At 36.8% G+C, this 14,280-nt stretch overlaps 1 protein-coding gene across 2 annotated transcripts in view; it reads right to left on the reverse strand.

Annotated features, from left to right (window-relative positions):
• Positions 1–598: 598 nt before the first annotated feature.
• Positions 599–14,280, reverse strand: part of BCAT1 (branched chain amino acid transaminase 1) — a 66,713-nt gene continuing 53,031 nt past the window's right edge. For both annotated transcript variants that reach the window (XM_027449955.3, XM_005023026.5), the window contains 3 exons: positions 14,124–14,264; positions 13,445–13,519; positions 599–8,116 (listed from right to left, as the gene is read on the reverse strand). In XM_027449955.3, the coding sequence (XP_027305756.1) occupies positions 8,075–8,116; positions 13,445–13,519; positions 14,124–14,264 (258 nt within the window). In that variant the 3' untranslated portion in view covers positions 599–8,074. The remainder of the gene's footprint in view (positions 8,117–13,444; positions 13,520–14,123; positions 14,265–14,280) is intronic.

The raw sequence follows: 14,280 nt of genomic DNA on the forward strand, positions 1-14,280 counted from the left end.
TCCAGTGCTTTCCATCTTCAAAGGGCTTCCCACTGGTTGACGTGCTTTAGAGTAATGACTACTCAAAAGTGCCCTGTGAACTAAGTGCACAAAGTATAACGTTGTTTTCTGGCTTCTCTCCCTTGAGTTTATCACCCCAAACTCCTTAGAATTGGGGGCTGTATTCAATCACTGCTACATAGTCTTGACATATTATAAGCTGTTTCATGACAACATGGCTAGCGGGTAGGTAGTTTTGCTGCTTGATTTGTCCAGCAGTAGTGAAACAACCATCTCAACCTCCAGGCTTGGCAGGGCAGATGCAAGTCTTCCATCGGTAAAGCCTCATTCTTCCCTTTGTTACGAGTGCCATACCCGTGGACTTTGGTGGAAGCCAGAAGGCAGAATACAGGCTCTGCATCTTGGCCGTAGATGTAGCTTATCTCTCACCACTTGCATCATATTCAGCTGTTCTTAAATGCCACACTTCGTTCAGTAGTTCTTCTTTCTTTCAAGCCAGTCTTCAAGAAAATATTTCATAACAGCTCCCATCTATGGGATAATTATGCTTAGTTAGCTGTACTCGACAGTGATGATTTCATAACATGCCACAAACAGGTACCCATTAAATTCCTTTATTGGAGACAGAAACATTGCATAATTACAGATTTGATGAGGAAAACTGCAAATAGTATAGACTGTTTCTACGGCCAGCAAAATACAGTTATTACAGGATTTATAGACATACAAATATAAAGTGTTTCTTTCATGCCAGATGGTCTGTACGTAACAATGCCATTAGGAGCGTTTAATTGTGCTTCTACAAAACCTTTAGAGAAGAATGAGGTAGAGTTTCCTTTAGTTGATCCAGTATTTTTTTCACACATCTGTCCTTTACTGCTTTTATATGCTCAGATCCCTGTAAAATACCCTGTTAACTTTAACATTTAAGACAACAGAGACCCTTCAGAGGTGTTTACTTCTCACTCTTAAGTTACTGATTTCCCACTGCTACAATTCCAAGTACTACTACTGCAGCTTTCTAAATGTCTTGAAGGTCAGGTAGATTGGGATATCTGTCTTTACAAATTTACTGGTGTGACAAAAATTGTTTGCAAATAGCTTTAGATAAAACTCCTGCTTGTCTCCATCATGGCAAAGAACCTTCTGTCAATCTTTACTGTACTGGCCAGGTTTCCAAACCATTTTCCCAGGTGGAGGGAATAGATTCACTCTTTGTCAACATTCTTGACTAATGGGTAGAATTAATGATATATTGGTCTCCTACTTACAGTTCTGGTCAGCTACTGGGCCGTTAGAAAATGAATTGAATTTATGGGGAAAAAACAGGCCACTGACACGTAGAAATGTTTCTCAGTTTTAGATGGTCTGGATCACTACTATTTGTTTTTATCTATTACTTTACATTTTCATGACATATATAAATGTGTTGCAGATTTTAACTCAGATACTAGGGCTAAAATTATGAAGAATGTAGGCACAGGTGTAGGCATTTAAGCAATTGAATAGGAGCATTCATAAATAGCAATCTACCATGCTGCCAGATATTTGGTACACCTGGGTTGTCACTATTTTGGACTGAATGAGAATGGTAATTACCTTCTGAACTCTTGTCTTTACTGAAGTAAGGAGATGGGCAATTTTACTCATTCCTAGCATACCTGTTCTGGAGACAGAGGACTTTTCACTTTGCTTTTTGCTCTGACATTTGCTGCCAGCTCTTAGTACTTACCAAAAAGCCCAGGGTGCACTTGAAAGACACAGTAGAGAAAAAGACATGTTATTTCACCCGAAGAGGTCACAATTCTAGCAGAGACCAAATCATAATAAATAGGGGATTTGGTATACAGGAAGAAGTTGATTACATAAGGAATAAGAATGCTTGCATTCTTCTCTTCATCTACCAGGACATAATAATTTAAGATAACTGTTCAGTGATATTGTATCAAGTTCTAAAATGATAAGCATTGTTTTTATAAAAAGATGCAAAATTTAAAAGACACCATGTTCATATCTTCAAGAACGTGATCATAAAGTGAAAATCAATCTGTTCCTGCATGATAGTATTGCCTAAGATAACTTCTGAGCTCTTCCATCTCACACTTAAATGACTGCTAAAAGCATGAGAAAATCAAGAGAACCAGCTCTTAGAAACTTTCCTAACCCTTGCTTGGTTTAAAAAAAAAAAAAAAAAAAAAAGCACTAAGCATATTTGACCTACTTTTCCCTGCATGCCTCTTTGGTCAATAACAAACATGATCCTGGACAGGAGGATGAAATGCAATATAATGGACTCCAAAGCATTAGAAAATCATTTGGTATGCTATAGCTATTTTTCTCCACAAAGTTGTCTTCTCTTTTTCTACCCTAACTACCTTAACTGCATTCACCAGATATTTTAAAGACTTTCAAAATGTGTTATCAACCTCTTTATTCCTCCCTAAGATCCTTCTGTACACATTAAATTTAATATTCTATTTTTTAAAGCATGGAGTAAGAATTCAGAACTGTGGTAAATTAAGACACAATAATTTAAGTTTTATGGTAAGCAAGCTCAGTATAAATTCATGTTCAAAGACAGGCACAAGTGTCTAGCCATGCTATTACTACTAAAGAGTTTAAACACCAGCATTTTTAGAAAAGTTGGGTGTGGTAAACCTTGCTGGTGCAATCAATAATATTTATTTCCATCTGAGATACTAATTCCAAAATTTCATCTAAAATCTAAAGCTTGACTATTATAATTCAGTATTGCACACATGCTAGGTCCCAACGTACTTTATCATTCAGAGTAAGAAAGAAGTTAAATTTTATTTATGAAGCTAGAGATATATTTGCCAGTTTTGCTACAGACAGCACTCAGATTTTGTGTGGTCAGGGAAAATATCCTGAAATTCCCACTAACTATTGGGCTTAAAGTAAGAAATAGGCAGGAGTGCAACTGCATGGTTTTCCACCAATACAATATCAGTAATCTCTTTTGCTATTATGCAAAGAGATTAGTATTAAATTGTTTTTCCAAATCTTAAGGATAGTGACAAAGCAGAGTAAAATACAGCTCTGACACTTCCAAAAGCTAAAGACTGCAAAAAAAACTTGTAGCCAAGATTCACACAGAGGTCTGTCTCAGTGCTATGTGGCAAGGTGTACCTCTACAATATCTGCAGTCTAATGATTCTACATTGAGAGGTACAATGCTTCCTCCAGGCATCACTTTTAAAGAAGACAGGAAGATAGTACTGTCTGAGAGGAGGAGGTGAACTTTCTTTTCATGCCTGCTACTACATTTCTGAACTACGTATTTTACTTGTTTATGGGTTCACACAGCAAAACTTAAATGTATTGCACTGTACTTGGTATCTTTGTCTGCTGCTTAAAAAGCTTTCTGGAAAGCTTATTTGATCTGTAATAAAATAACTTTTTTTTTTTTTCTTCCCCAAAAAACTTTGGATTAGAGTCAAAAGCAGCAGGATTGGTATTACTACTACTCTGCACTTAAAAACAGATTAGAATACTTGTCCAGGGTCAGCCTGTTCAGGCATTACATGCTCAGGTAGAAAAATGAAATTCTGATCCCTGCACACCCGCAAGATAAAAACTTATTTATTTATTTATTTATTTATTTATAAACTACCACTACTGCTGAAAGCAAAACCAATGCAAAATTTTCTTAAAGAGCCACTTTTAGTTTTGAGACCAAAGGACATCATGACAGGAAAGGGAGAGGCAGAGGCAAAGTGTTTGCAAATCTGTATGCAAATCTGTTTGCAGGGAGAGAAATACAAAAGAATGGCCTACCTCAGGCCGTGCTAAGCCATTGTTTACACCTTCCCACCTCTCAGTATACAAGCCTGCCACTAGGATGTTAAAATTTACCATTGGTAGGGTGTATCCCATGCAGAGAGAAAAACATGTCATAGTCTAACAGGATGAGCTATAATCTTTGTATTCTACTTTGTAGCAAGGCACTATCAACAGACAGATCACACTAAGCAATCTGCTGAGATTAGGTAGATTGTTTTGGAGAGGCCACTGAATTCAAGAGGGTTTCTCTTCTAAACAGGTGGCTATGGAACCCACTCCCAGCTGTTTTTCTGTCTACCTCCATCAAAGTCCATGTACTACACACATTTCAAAAAACTCACATTACAAATCATTCTTTCAAATATCCAAGTAATCAAATCCAAACTAATGTTCATTCCTGAGGAAAAATAAGAATATAGTAAGTGTGCAGGAGAAGACCAATAACATCTCTCTGTTGAATGAGGTAAGCTCTAAACAAGAGTTTACCTAGAAAGAAGAGTGGAAGACAATTGCTTTTTGGCTTGAGAGAGATGAACTCAGGTTCAGGTGTAAGTAAAGGCTGGAGCAGAGATCTCGCACTACCTTGGCTTTTGTCTTGTCAGATTTCCTTTCTACATCCCAGAAAAATCACATTTGCTTTGCTCTGCTACAGACTGGAAAGATTATCTACTCTAAGCAGAGACCTTTATTAGCATTCTTACTCAAGTTTGTCACTATAAATCCTCAGTGAATTTGCCCTCATTACAGCTAAGAATTTATTTAAGTAACACCAGTTGCTGATTCCACAACTCTTGGCATCAGAACAGTCTGCATGAAATACCAATTTCATGAAACAATCACTCATTTGAAGGACTTTCCTGAAACATGAATCATACTCACTAAACTGAAAATTAGGGACATGTTCAATACTGAAAATAACAATCAAAAGAATGAAAGGGGGAAGAAAGAACATACAAAAATTAGAGTTCATCATTATCATTTTAAAGTACCAGTGTTTGTAAAGCACAAACATGTGAAAGTCTGAATCTCATTTGATCAACCCAATTAGACATTAAATAATTGCAGCCAATTATGCAAATATCACACAATATTAATTTGTTGATTTTTTTTTTGAACAGTCTCAAATCCTCCTAATGTTAGACTATCTTATGTCTTAAATGACCAATTAACAGAACCATAACTAAGTAATGAAGAATGGATAATTGCCTAGTTATGATGTACCATACTCTTTCTATGTAAATCTGTTGCAATTAAACAAATAGGGCACATGGAAAATAGATGTGCAGATGTTCTTTTAAAATCTATTAGTAGCTCAGGGAATACCACAGTTCCCTCAAAGAAATTTTACAGGCAAAAAAAAAGGGGGGGGGGGGGGGAATGGAGAACAACACCAAACAATTATTTACCCATATTCTTTCCTTTGGTTAACAGGATAAAAAACAGTGGTGTAATACAGGGTAGGACATCATGCAAGATCAGAAGAATTTCCAGTATGATGCTGACCAAATAGCTCCCTTTATTTAGGTTTTAAAGTTTAAAATCTAGAATCTATCTACCTAGATTTAGAAACAACCACAATGTTGAGTTTCACATGAGAAACAGCCACAGCCAGAGTAAAGCATGTAACCAAGACGTTAAAGATAACAGTTGACCATACACATACTACATTTTCATTCTTCTCTGCTAGAAAAGTTTATGCATTTCTGTGGGTCATTCCTGCTTCAACCCTTTTAATTTTGAAGTCTCCTCCAGCTGAATATGTACACTAGAAGGAGAGGTGTTTCTCTGTTTGGTATAGGCAACAGTGCAAACCACAATAAATGAAACTGCTTGGTTTCCTCACATTAAATTACTTGCATCCAATTTAAGAAGAGTTTTGCACAGCTTTCAGCTTCTAAAGCACAGTAAAATAATTATTCAAACTGGTCCCTAACTAGTGAATAGATTAATACTAGCACTCTCATGCCTTCATGGAGATTTTCAATACAAGATACCCATCAACTCTATCAAGATTTTGAGATGCTAATGTATCGTTCAACCACTTTTCCATATATCTGAAATTAGATACTTCCACTTTTCCTTTAGCTGCTAAATCTAAGATGAACATAAAGGGACAAATTTAAACAGTTCAGTAACAGAAAGCCATGTGTAGTTGCTCATTACATGACTTTTTTACAGTTACATGCCACATTTTAGTTAAAGGCACTCTTTAGTTACGATACTTGCCTCATTGGATAAAATTCTCTACCCCACATTGCATCTTGACATATTCCTCATGTTAATTTTCTACCCACCTTCTTAAAGAAAAATGAAAGACTACCAGCAGCTTATGACACATAAGATACTGAACAAAGTTCAGTAAGATACTGAACAAAGACCAGCACACTATACCAATTCAAATGGTTGGAAAAGCAGACACACAGTACTATTGCTACTGTAAGTGAAACAAATTTTTGTGCTTGCAGTTGTATTCTAAAGACAAAACTGTCTAATATTTTAACAATAGTTACACTGTCAGAAAAAAACTTCAACTGTTCTTCATTAAAAGATCAGATCGGACCACAGTGAAAGACAGTAAAAGTCATGATTTGAGGGAGCAAAAAAAAGATGGCTAAGTAGGGGTATGTCTTTAAAATCTGACCAAAAAAAGAACAGGAAAGCCATAATGCTACTTTTGAGCAGTTGTATAAGGCATGGATGGTCTATTAGAAATTCTACTTTGTCTTTTTGAACTATGTTAACAGATGACAGTAACAACAAAGAACTTATAAACCATGGGAGAGATGTTGTTGGGTCTTCTTAAGAAACAAACAAACAAACAAACAAAAATAAACACCATACAATAAAGTGCTAAGCATTTCCCTTAATACTGGTGGCATCTCTACTGCAACCTATGGAAATACACGTTTCTTCTTACAGAACTCCATTAGTGTCAATAAAGTTCCACCAGTTTTATACTGAAGTAGCACTTCGGAACATTGATACAGAATATGATGATCCTTTTTGGCTAGAGATATCTTAAAGCCATTTGACAAATTGGTGTGCAAAAAGACAAAGCTAATAAATATCACAGGATATTTCTTAGTGAACAGATGTTGTTTCTCTAACTATGGGATATATACTTTATAATGTTTCCAGAAAGTATCAAGACAGCATGTAAGACAATAGCAGAATATGAAGAATATGCTTAATTAGAACAAGACCAGGGCTTGCACTGAATCTCTTTCTGTCTCGGGCTACGTATTTTCTGCTGACAACATAGCTTGTTCCTCAAACAGGAAGACCCCAGTAAGATGCATATGTAGTAGTGGATGCTGGATACATTTCACAGTGAGCAGTGAAGGATGAGAAAATATTTTGCTGATCTAAGTCATGTGACTAGATGTTGAAGGAAATTCCTTTTAATTTATTCATTCCAAAGTCCTGGTTGCTTTCACTTTGTCCAAATGAAGAGCGGTTCAACTTCTACAGCCACTGATTTGTTTAACGTTATTTTCTAGACATTCACCAGAAGGTGACACTGCATCTGCAGCTCTCTGTTAAGCCAAAGAGTGATTCTTGTTTTGTCATGGTCTAGCTCAGTCCTGAACATCATGTACAGGAGGATGTATTCAGCTACTAGTGAGGTATGCCCTGCCCAGGCAGCCACTGCTTATCCCTACATGGAGGGAAAGGCAGCAGTCTATCAGGGAGCATTTTGCATGCTAAATCCACTCTGAGTGTGTGGGCCTAAAGGACAGAGCTGTTATTTGACAGAATACAGATGAAGGAATCTGTGGGACTACACAAACTAAGAAATCTCTCATACAAGTGGGTTACAAAAGGAAAGAGCATATGGCTAAACTTAACTGTTTCTTGAACACAGAGCAAAAGGCAGAATAATGTCAATAGAACCCTGCAGCCAACTAACAGGCAATGTCTGTGTTATACAACTTGCTCTGCTGGTGATGACAGTTAAAACAAACAAAACAAACTGAAGAGCAGTTGAAGAGCATTTTACAAATTTTTACACTGTACATAAGATACAAGGAGGCACTAAGAAACCATTAGGAAAGTTCTATTGCTAACATTTAGCACCTCTACCAAGAAGACAGGCTTCTAATAACAGGCTTACAGTAGAAAACAAAATGATTGTGTTCACATTTGCTGGATTGTGGAAACAATCATCCTGGGAAGTAAATTGATAAAGAAACTATGCTATGCACAGGCAGCTACAGAAGTTGTTATTATTTGTGTTTGTTCTGTCTGGAGGGTCTGAATTCTTTCACCTTCACGACACCAGCACAGCCCAATCGCTGTCTTCTCTTCCATACTGAAAGAAAGCAAAAATGGAGTTTAAGGATAAAATTTAAAAGTAAAAGTGCACAGTAATGATGATAATTTCTTCTTATATCTATCCTCATAAGGATTCATATCCAGCACCCTGATAGAAGCTTACATTATTTCTTATGCCTTCTGGTTTTAATTTGAGCAAAGCCTAAAAGTAGCTTGCAGATTTACACATCCTCCAACAAGTAAACTGTAAAGGAGTGATTCTGATCCTCAATTAGAGAAGGTACAGAATAGTCCTGCCTCACTAAAGCTTTCCATCAATTTAATATTGTTATTCCCTGAGGTCAGATTCCCTGAGCTTATTCCTAAGTATGCCCCCGCTCAAGCTCCAGTAAACATACACTTTTTTTTCTTTCTATTTTCAAGGTGTCATTTTATTACAACATTCTGACTGAATGTGAAATAAAACCAATCACAAATACTACAGAATGCAGTTAGAGAGAATTGCAACCCAAATAAAACAAGGTGTCTTCCCATACATGAACGAGTAGGGCCACCAGGCAGAAATGAAGGTGACCTACTACATGGAGCTGTTTTCCCTTCCAGGGAAGCATACAGTCCCAAGGCAGCACTTTTGGTTGTTAAATTGTCTCTGTGTTCTAATGTCACCAAGCCTGTAAACAACACTCCAGAGAGCCCCAAAAATGCACATATGGTTCATGTATGTAAGTAAAGCAGAGGTGGACAGGCTAGTGGCAGATGTAGGTTGAAAGCCCTTCCCCTTACAGTACAATATTCAGTGAGCTTGAAAACACTTTTTAGTGAGGAATAAAGTACTGTTTTTGGAGACTTTCTGTATGCAGAAAAGATCACTTGCTATTCTCTCCAAGAGAAAGTAAAAGAAAGTTCCTCCAAATCCAACTTGTTTATCAGCAGTAAATGAGATAAAGACACACTAACATAGGGAAGAGAGAACATCTCCAGATAAGGATATGCCAGAAGAACACAATTCTAGATGCACAAAGAAATAACATTCAGTTTGCTTGCATTTTACTCTTTGATCCAGTAAGTAAAGACTCTAAATGAGCTGCAGGTATATCTACTTTTTTTTTTTTTTTTTTTTTTTTCATTATTAATTTTGGTGTGCCTGTTCTGCAGTTTGTGATGTAGTTGACTAAACACTGCTGTGGTGCTGCACAGGACCTTGGAAAGAATTACTCGTTGAAAGGATCTCCAGTTTACATTCCCAGATGTCAGTGTGGTTGCCTTATGAAATGTAACCAAGAAAAAACAGAAGTATCATTAGTTTAACCACAAAGTACTGAATTACCCCGATGTGAGGCAGTTTTGCTGTGGGTGGGGGAAATGGAGGAGAAAAAAAAGTCTTTGACCTTCACATTGCTGTTTCTCAGAGAAAAGATGACTCCCCCGCCACTCACAAATCAGAAAGCAGGGAAAAGACAGGAGATTACTTGGATGTCTTGATGGCTCTAGGTACCATCATAATGCTCTGATGCTGATTTCAGAAATTGCAAGATCTGGTCTGAGTTGCCATTTGACTACGGTTTGAACCTACTTCCAGAATTAAAGAGAGAATGAAGATTCTGACCACAGTCAAGATGTTTTCATTTTGGAAATCAAAGCAGATTTAGTTTCCTTTTCTGACTCTGTCAAGAACACTATGACCTTAGGCTAGGCTATTCCATCCTTCTTTTTCTCCCACAGGTCCTGCTCTGTAAAAACGAACACATCCATTATCCTTCCCTAGCTGTCTTCCACTGGTCTACCCATATAGATTCTGTGACTGAAAAATATGTGCTTTTTGACTAAACCTCTGCTCACTGCTGTCTCTGACTTCAGTGTTTAAATGTATTTTTATCTCATGCAGTATAAACAATACATTTTACTTTCCTTTCACCTATTCCAAGTTGCATCCTGATCTACATTTTAAAGAGTACAGCAAAAGCTTTTTTATTCTCAAAGTATGGAATGCAAAACCACAAAAACATTTGACTGGTATTTCAGTATGTTTCCAAACAAAAGAATCTCATGTCTGTATCTCTTAACTCAAGCAATTACAGAAGACAGTCTTCTATGACTAATCCATTCATAACTACACCATTACTGTATACATTGTAAACTATTTATATAAAATCTTTATCAGCCTTATGTAATCATGATTTCCACTCAGTGACAGGAAGGGAAATGTATATTGCAGTACTACTACTGTCTCTCTCAATTGGTGTGAGAAATTAAATAAGTTCTGCCCATGAGTTTCTAATTTGTCACTCTAGCTCTAGTTCCCACTGAACAGCTGTTCAAATCCAGAGAAATCCTGTTGAATACACAAGACTTGCAAAAGAACAACGAGCAGTATGAAAACAGACTTGAAAACACAATAATCAAAATAATCTGAAAACATTAAACAAGGATGTTTTGTACTCAAAGGAGTCGGTATAATGATATTGGATATGGAACCCTGCACCTCTTGGTCATAGGTTCAAATCCAGGACACTGTTGGTACTGACAGCTATCACTGCCTCACAAATGTCCATTGTCCAGAATGAAATGGATACATTGCCTTAATTCAGGCAACACAATGGCACAGAGACTTAAGCTATGTCTGGCTGTAATTTCCATTGCATTTTATTCTTCAGAACATGCATATTCGTTGGAGTAACAGTCTCAGACTGCTCAAATGATAATAGCGCTAGTCCAATGGTGCTACAAAGAGATCTTCTTTTTCCCTTCTGGTAGAATATATATAAGATCTCTGTGAAAGAGCTTGAAAAATGTCTTGACATTCATGAATATTATATATTCAATTTTGTGTGTTACAGCATCATTTTCTCTATGACACTCTGTTGTCCACTTGAATGTAAGCTCATACTTCCATAGGTAGGAATGTGCAGAAATATAACCAATAAATGCTGAGTGACTCTTAAAGAGAAGGCAGCCTTGAGTCTCTTTAAAACCATGTTTCTAATGATAAAGCATTCGAACTCCCATGGCTTTTTTAAAGAAGGAAGAAAACACAGAAGTATATGTGTTATGTAACAATCCAGCAGATTCTAGGAATGATGGATTTACTGTTGGCTTGCAACTAACGAACACATGCTAAGTACATTCAACTCTGTATGCATAATTGTAATGTATAAAGGTCCAAAGAAGATAAAAATTAGAAGCAATCCATACTTTTTTAGCCTCCTCCAGAGCCTTGAGGGAAAAAGGAAAGCTAACGATGGGCAAGGAGGAGAGGGGTAGCAGGGAAGGAAGGTAACCTCAGGGAACAAGCTGGATGAATTTGTCTTGATTTGCCTTGACTCATAATCTACTGGCCAGGGGAGGAAGACTCATATTCCAGTGTAGTCTTCTGAAACAACTCCGGATTTCACAATCCATTCTTCTACAGAACGGACCTGCTTGTCTTGTAATACAAATAGCTAAAGCAGTACCTAACACCTCACACACAACATTCAAAAAGAAGGTGCTAGAACTGGCCTGAACTCTTTCCGATGCTGAGCTGTTCCATGACTGCAGTTAAAAGCGATCTGTGGAGACTCAAACTGACCATACATTGTTGAAGGCCCTAACTTAGCTTTCAGAAGCACGATGTAGGCATCGGAAAATAACACAAGAATTACACAAACGATAGTAGATGTTAAAGATCCCTGACATACTAACAAGATGTCTTTAACAGAGCAGAGCACTATGGAACAGTGATCAGTATACATCACAACAAAAAGTATATCAATAAAATTATACAGTCCATAGCTTGTCCCTGACATAAAACCAGACAGATGGCAAGAAGAAGAATAAACTGATGGACACCAACAATGATGGCACTTAGGGATGAGAAAGATGAAATAGGACTGTGGTATGTAGGATTCTGGAGAAAATCTATGGTGTAGCCTTTCTTGTGTACTGAGATGATAAAAATATTATATATAATTGACCTGGGAGTACTAAGCCTCTCCCTTCCCTCAACAAATAATAAAAATTAGAACCAAAGATGCCTATGCTTCTTCCTAGCTGTCAGTCCTAGTCTTTAAAGAGAAAGATACAGATCACAAGCCATTATAATTGGCAGAGCTGAAAAAACAGAAAAGTGGCAGGAAGAGCACCTTTTTGCTTTCCATGAAAGTTAACTCAGCCACCAACACAAAAGTAACACAGTATCAGGACTTCTTTATTGAGCTAGCAATGCTCAATATTATTCTAAGGAATAAAAGACATGGATCTCATCATCCTTTTAATGAAAAATAGTCAAGTGGTCTTGCTGCAATATTTGAGCTACCAGGCTTAGAAAATATTTGAAAGTAAAAAAAAAAAAAATGTGGTTATGTTGGAGACCAGTACCTGTGAACTTTAAAAATATGTAGAGAAGCAAGACTAAAGAAGAATAGCAAAAGAACCCTGTGTCAGATTATTTCTACACACTAGTAAAAGGCCTGTAAAACAGAAAATTCAGTTTTAGGAATCTGTCTTAAGAAGTTCTGATTATTTTAAGGGATCCATACAGTTGCTAGGTACTGCAACAGAACTCAGTGTTCACTGACAGGAAGATAAAAATTTTAGTAGCAAGTCTAAGAACCTCCTTGAGCCAAAAAGCTAAGAATGCAGAGCAGTAACTATCAGATGAAAAATCATGACAAATGACAACACTGGCAAACAGCTACTGCTATCAAATCTAAAATAAAGGGCCTAGCAACTTACCAATACCTATTCCCATCCCCCACATTATTAAGTACCCTAAAAAAAAAAAAAAAAAAAGGAAAATAAAACAGTCAGATAAAATAAGGAGGGTCATCATGTTCTGCTCATTTATGGTAAATGAAACAATACTGATTTCCATGCCCAGACATGCAGGACAAGCACAGATTCCACATAGAATGTGATATTTAGCAAATCACAGAGGAAGAAACTGTTTAAGAACAAGAGGTGGCCTTGTGATTGGAAAGTACTGAGAAACAGAAATGATGATCAGCTTGTTGTACCTAGTGAGTGCTTACTACTGTACATATCTCTTAATTGATTAGTCCATACTCATTTATGATTGTGGTTAATAAGATGCTTCATCTATTTTTTCCCTTCAAAGGGAAACTTGTTACAACTGTGCTGGATTTTTACGTATAACAGTAATATCTTACAACAATATTAATTTTGGAAGATCAAGGGAAGAAGTATACCACTCTCCATCCATTTAACTTTTTTTTTTTTTATCTTGAGAAAATAAGGCTAGATAACCACAGCAAGCTAAGACATAATACTATGCCTATAGCACCATTATTAAAAATACTTGTTTCCAACGTTTTCATATTGTCACTTTTTACTATTTTATTTGGTTAAAGAAGAGCAAACATCTTACCTGGATATCACTCAGCTTATTCAGGAATTGGGTTGTTAACTGAGGTCCATTCTCCATAGTTGGAATGTGCAAATGCTAACAATGAGTAAAGAAGGTTGGGGTGGGGCATTGGAGAAGATGGGAGATAAGATGGAGAGAGAAGAGAAAGAGAAAATAACATAATAATAGCTTTATATAAATATAAATCCCTTTGGGTCAACACGAATTTGAAGAAGTATTTATCAAGCTTCCTAGTCCTCCTTGAAAGTAGGTAAGGTTAATTGTAATGTTTTAATAGGAGAGCTTGCTCAGCCAGTGAAAAGTTAAATTAGTTGTACTGTTGTGCTGTTTTGAACAAAGGCCAATCTAAGCCTTCCAAGAGATCCATCCAAAACAGACAGTTAATTGTACAGGCAAGGTACAATTTCTTAACTAAGAAAACAAACAAACAAACAAACAAAAGATGAGAGGGAATGCCCTATTCTGACAACATACTAGTAACTCATTTGGCAAATAACATACTGCCACTTCATCTCTCTACAAGCCTCAGGCAGCACTCTTTTTCCACCTCATTTGTGGGTTTCTTTGTTGTTGGTTGTGGTTTTTGTTTTGTTTTGTTTTGCTTGATTGTTTTGTTTTTCTTTTGACTACAATTCATTATGAGAAAATTCTGGAGAGGCAAAAAAAAAAAATATCTTACCTTGCCCTTGTACAAAATTTTGGAGATAGGACATACAATACAAGCTGTTCCAGCACCAAACATCTCCTTCACTCTGTTCTCTTCCAAGGCAGCTGTCAGGTCACTCATGGTGATGTATCGCTCAGACACTTTAAATTCTCCCTGCACAAGAAGAATC

The sequence above is a fragment of the Anas platyrhynchos genome, chromosome 1 (genome assembly GCF_047663525.1).
Source record: "Anas platyrhynchos isolate ZD024472 breed Pekin duck chromosome 1, IASCAAS_PekinDuck_T2T, whole genome shotgun sequence".
Taxonomy (NCBI): Eukaryota; Metazoa; Chordata; class Aves; order Anseriformes; family Anatidae; genus Anas; species Anas platyrhynchos.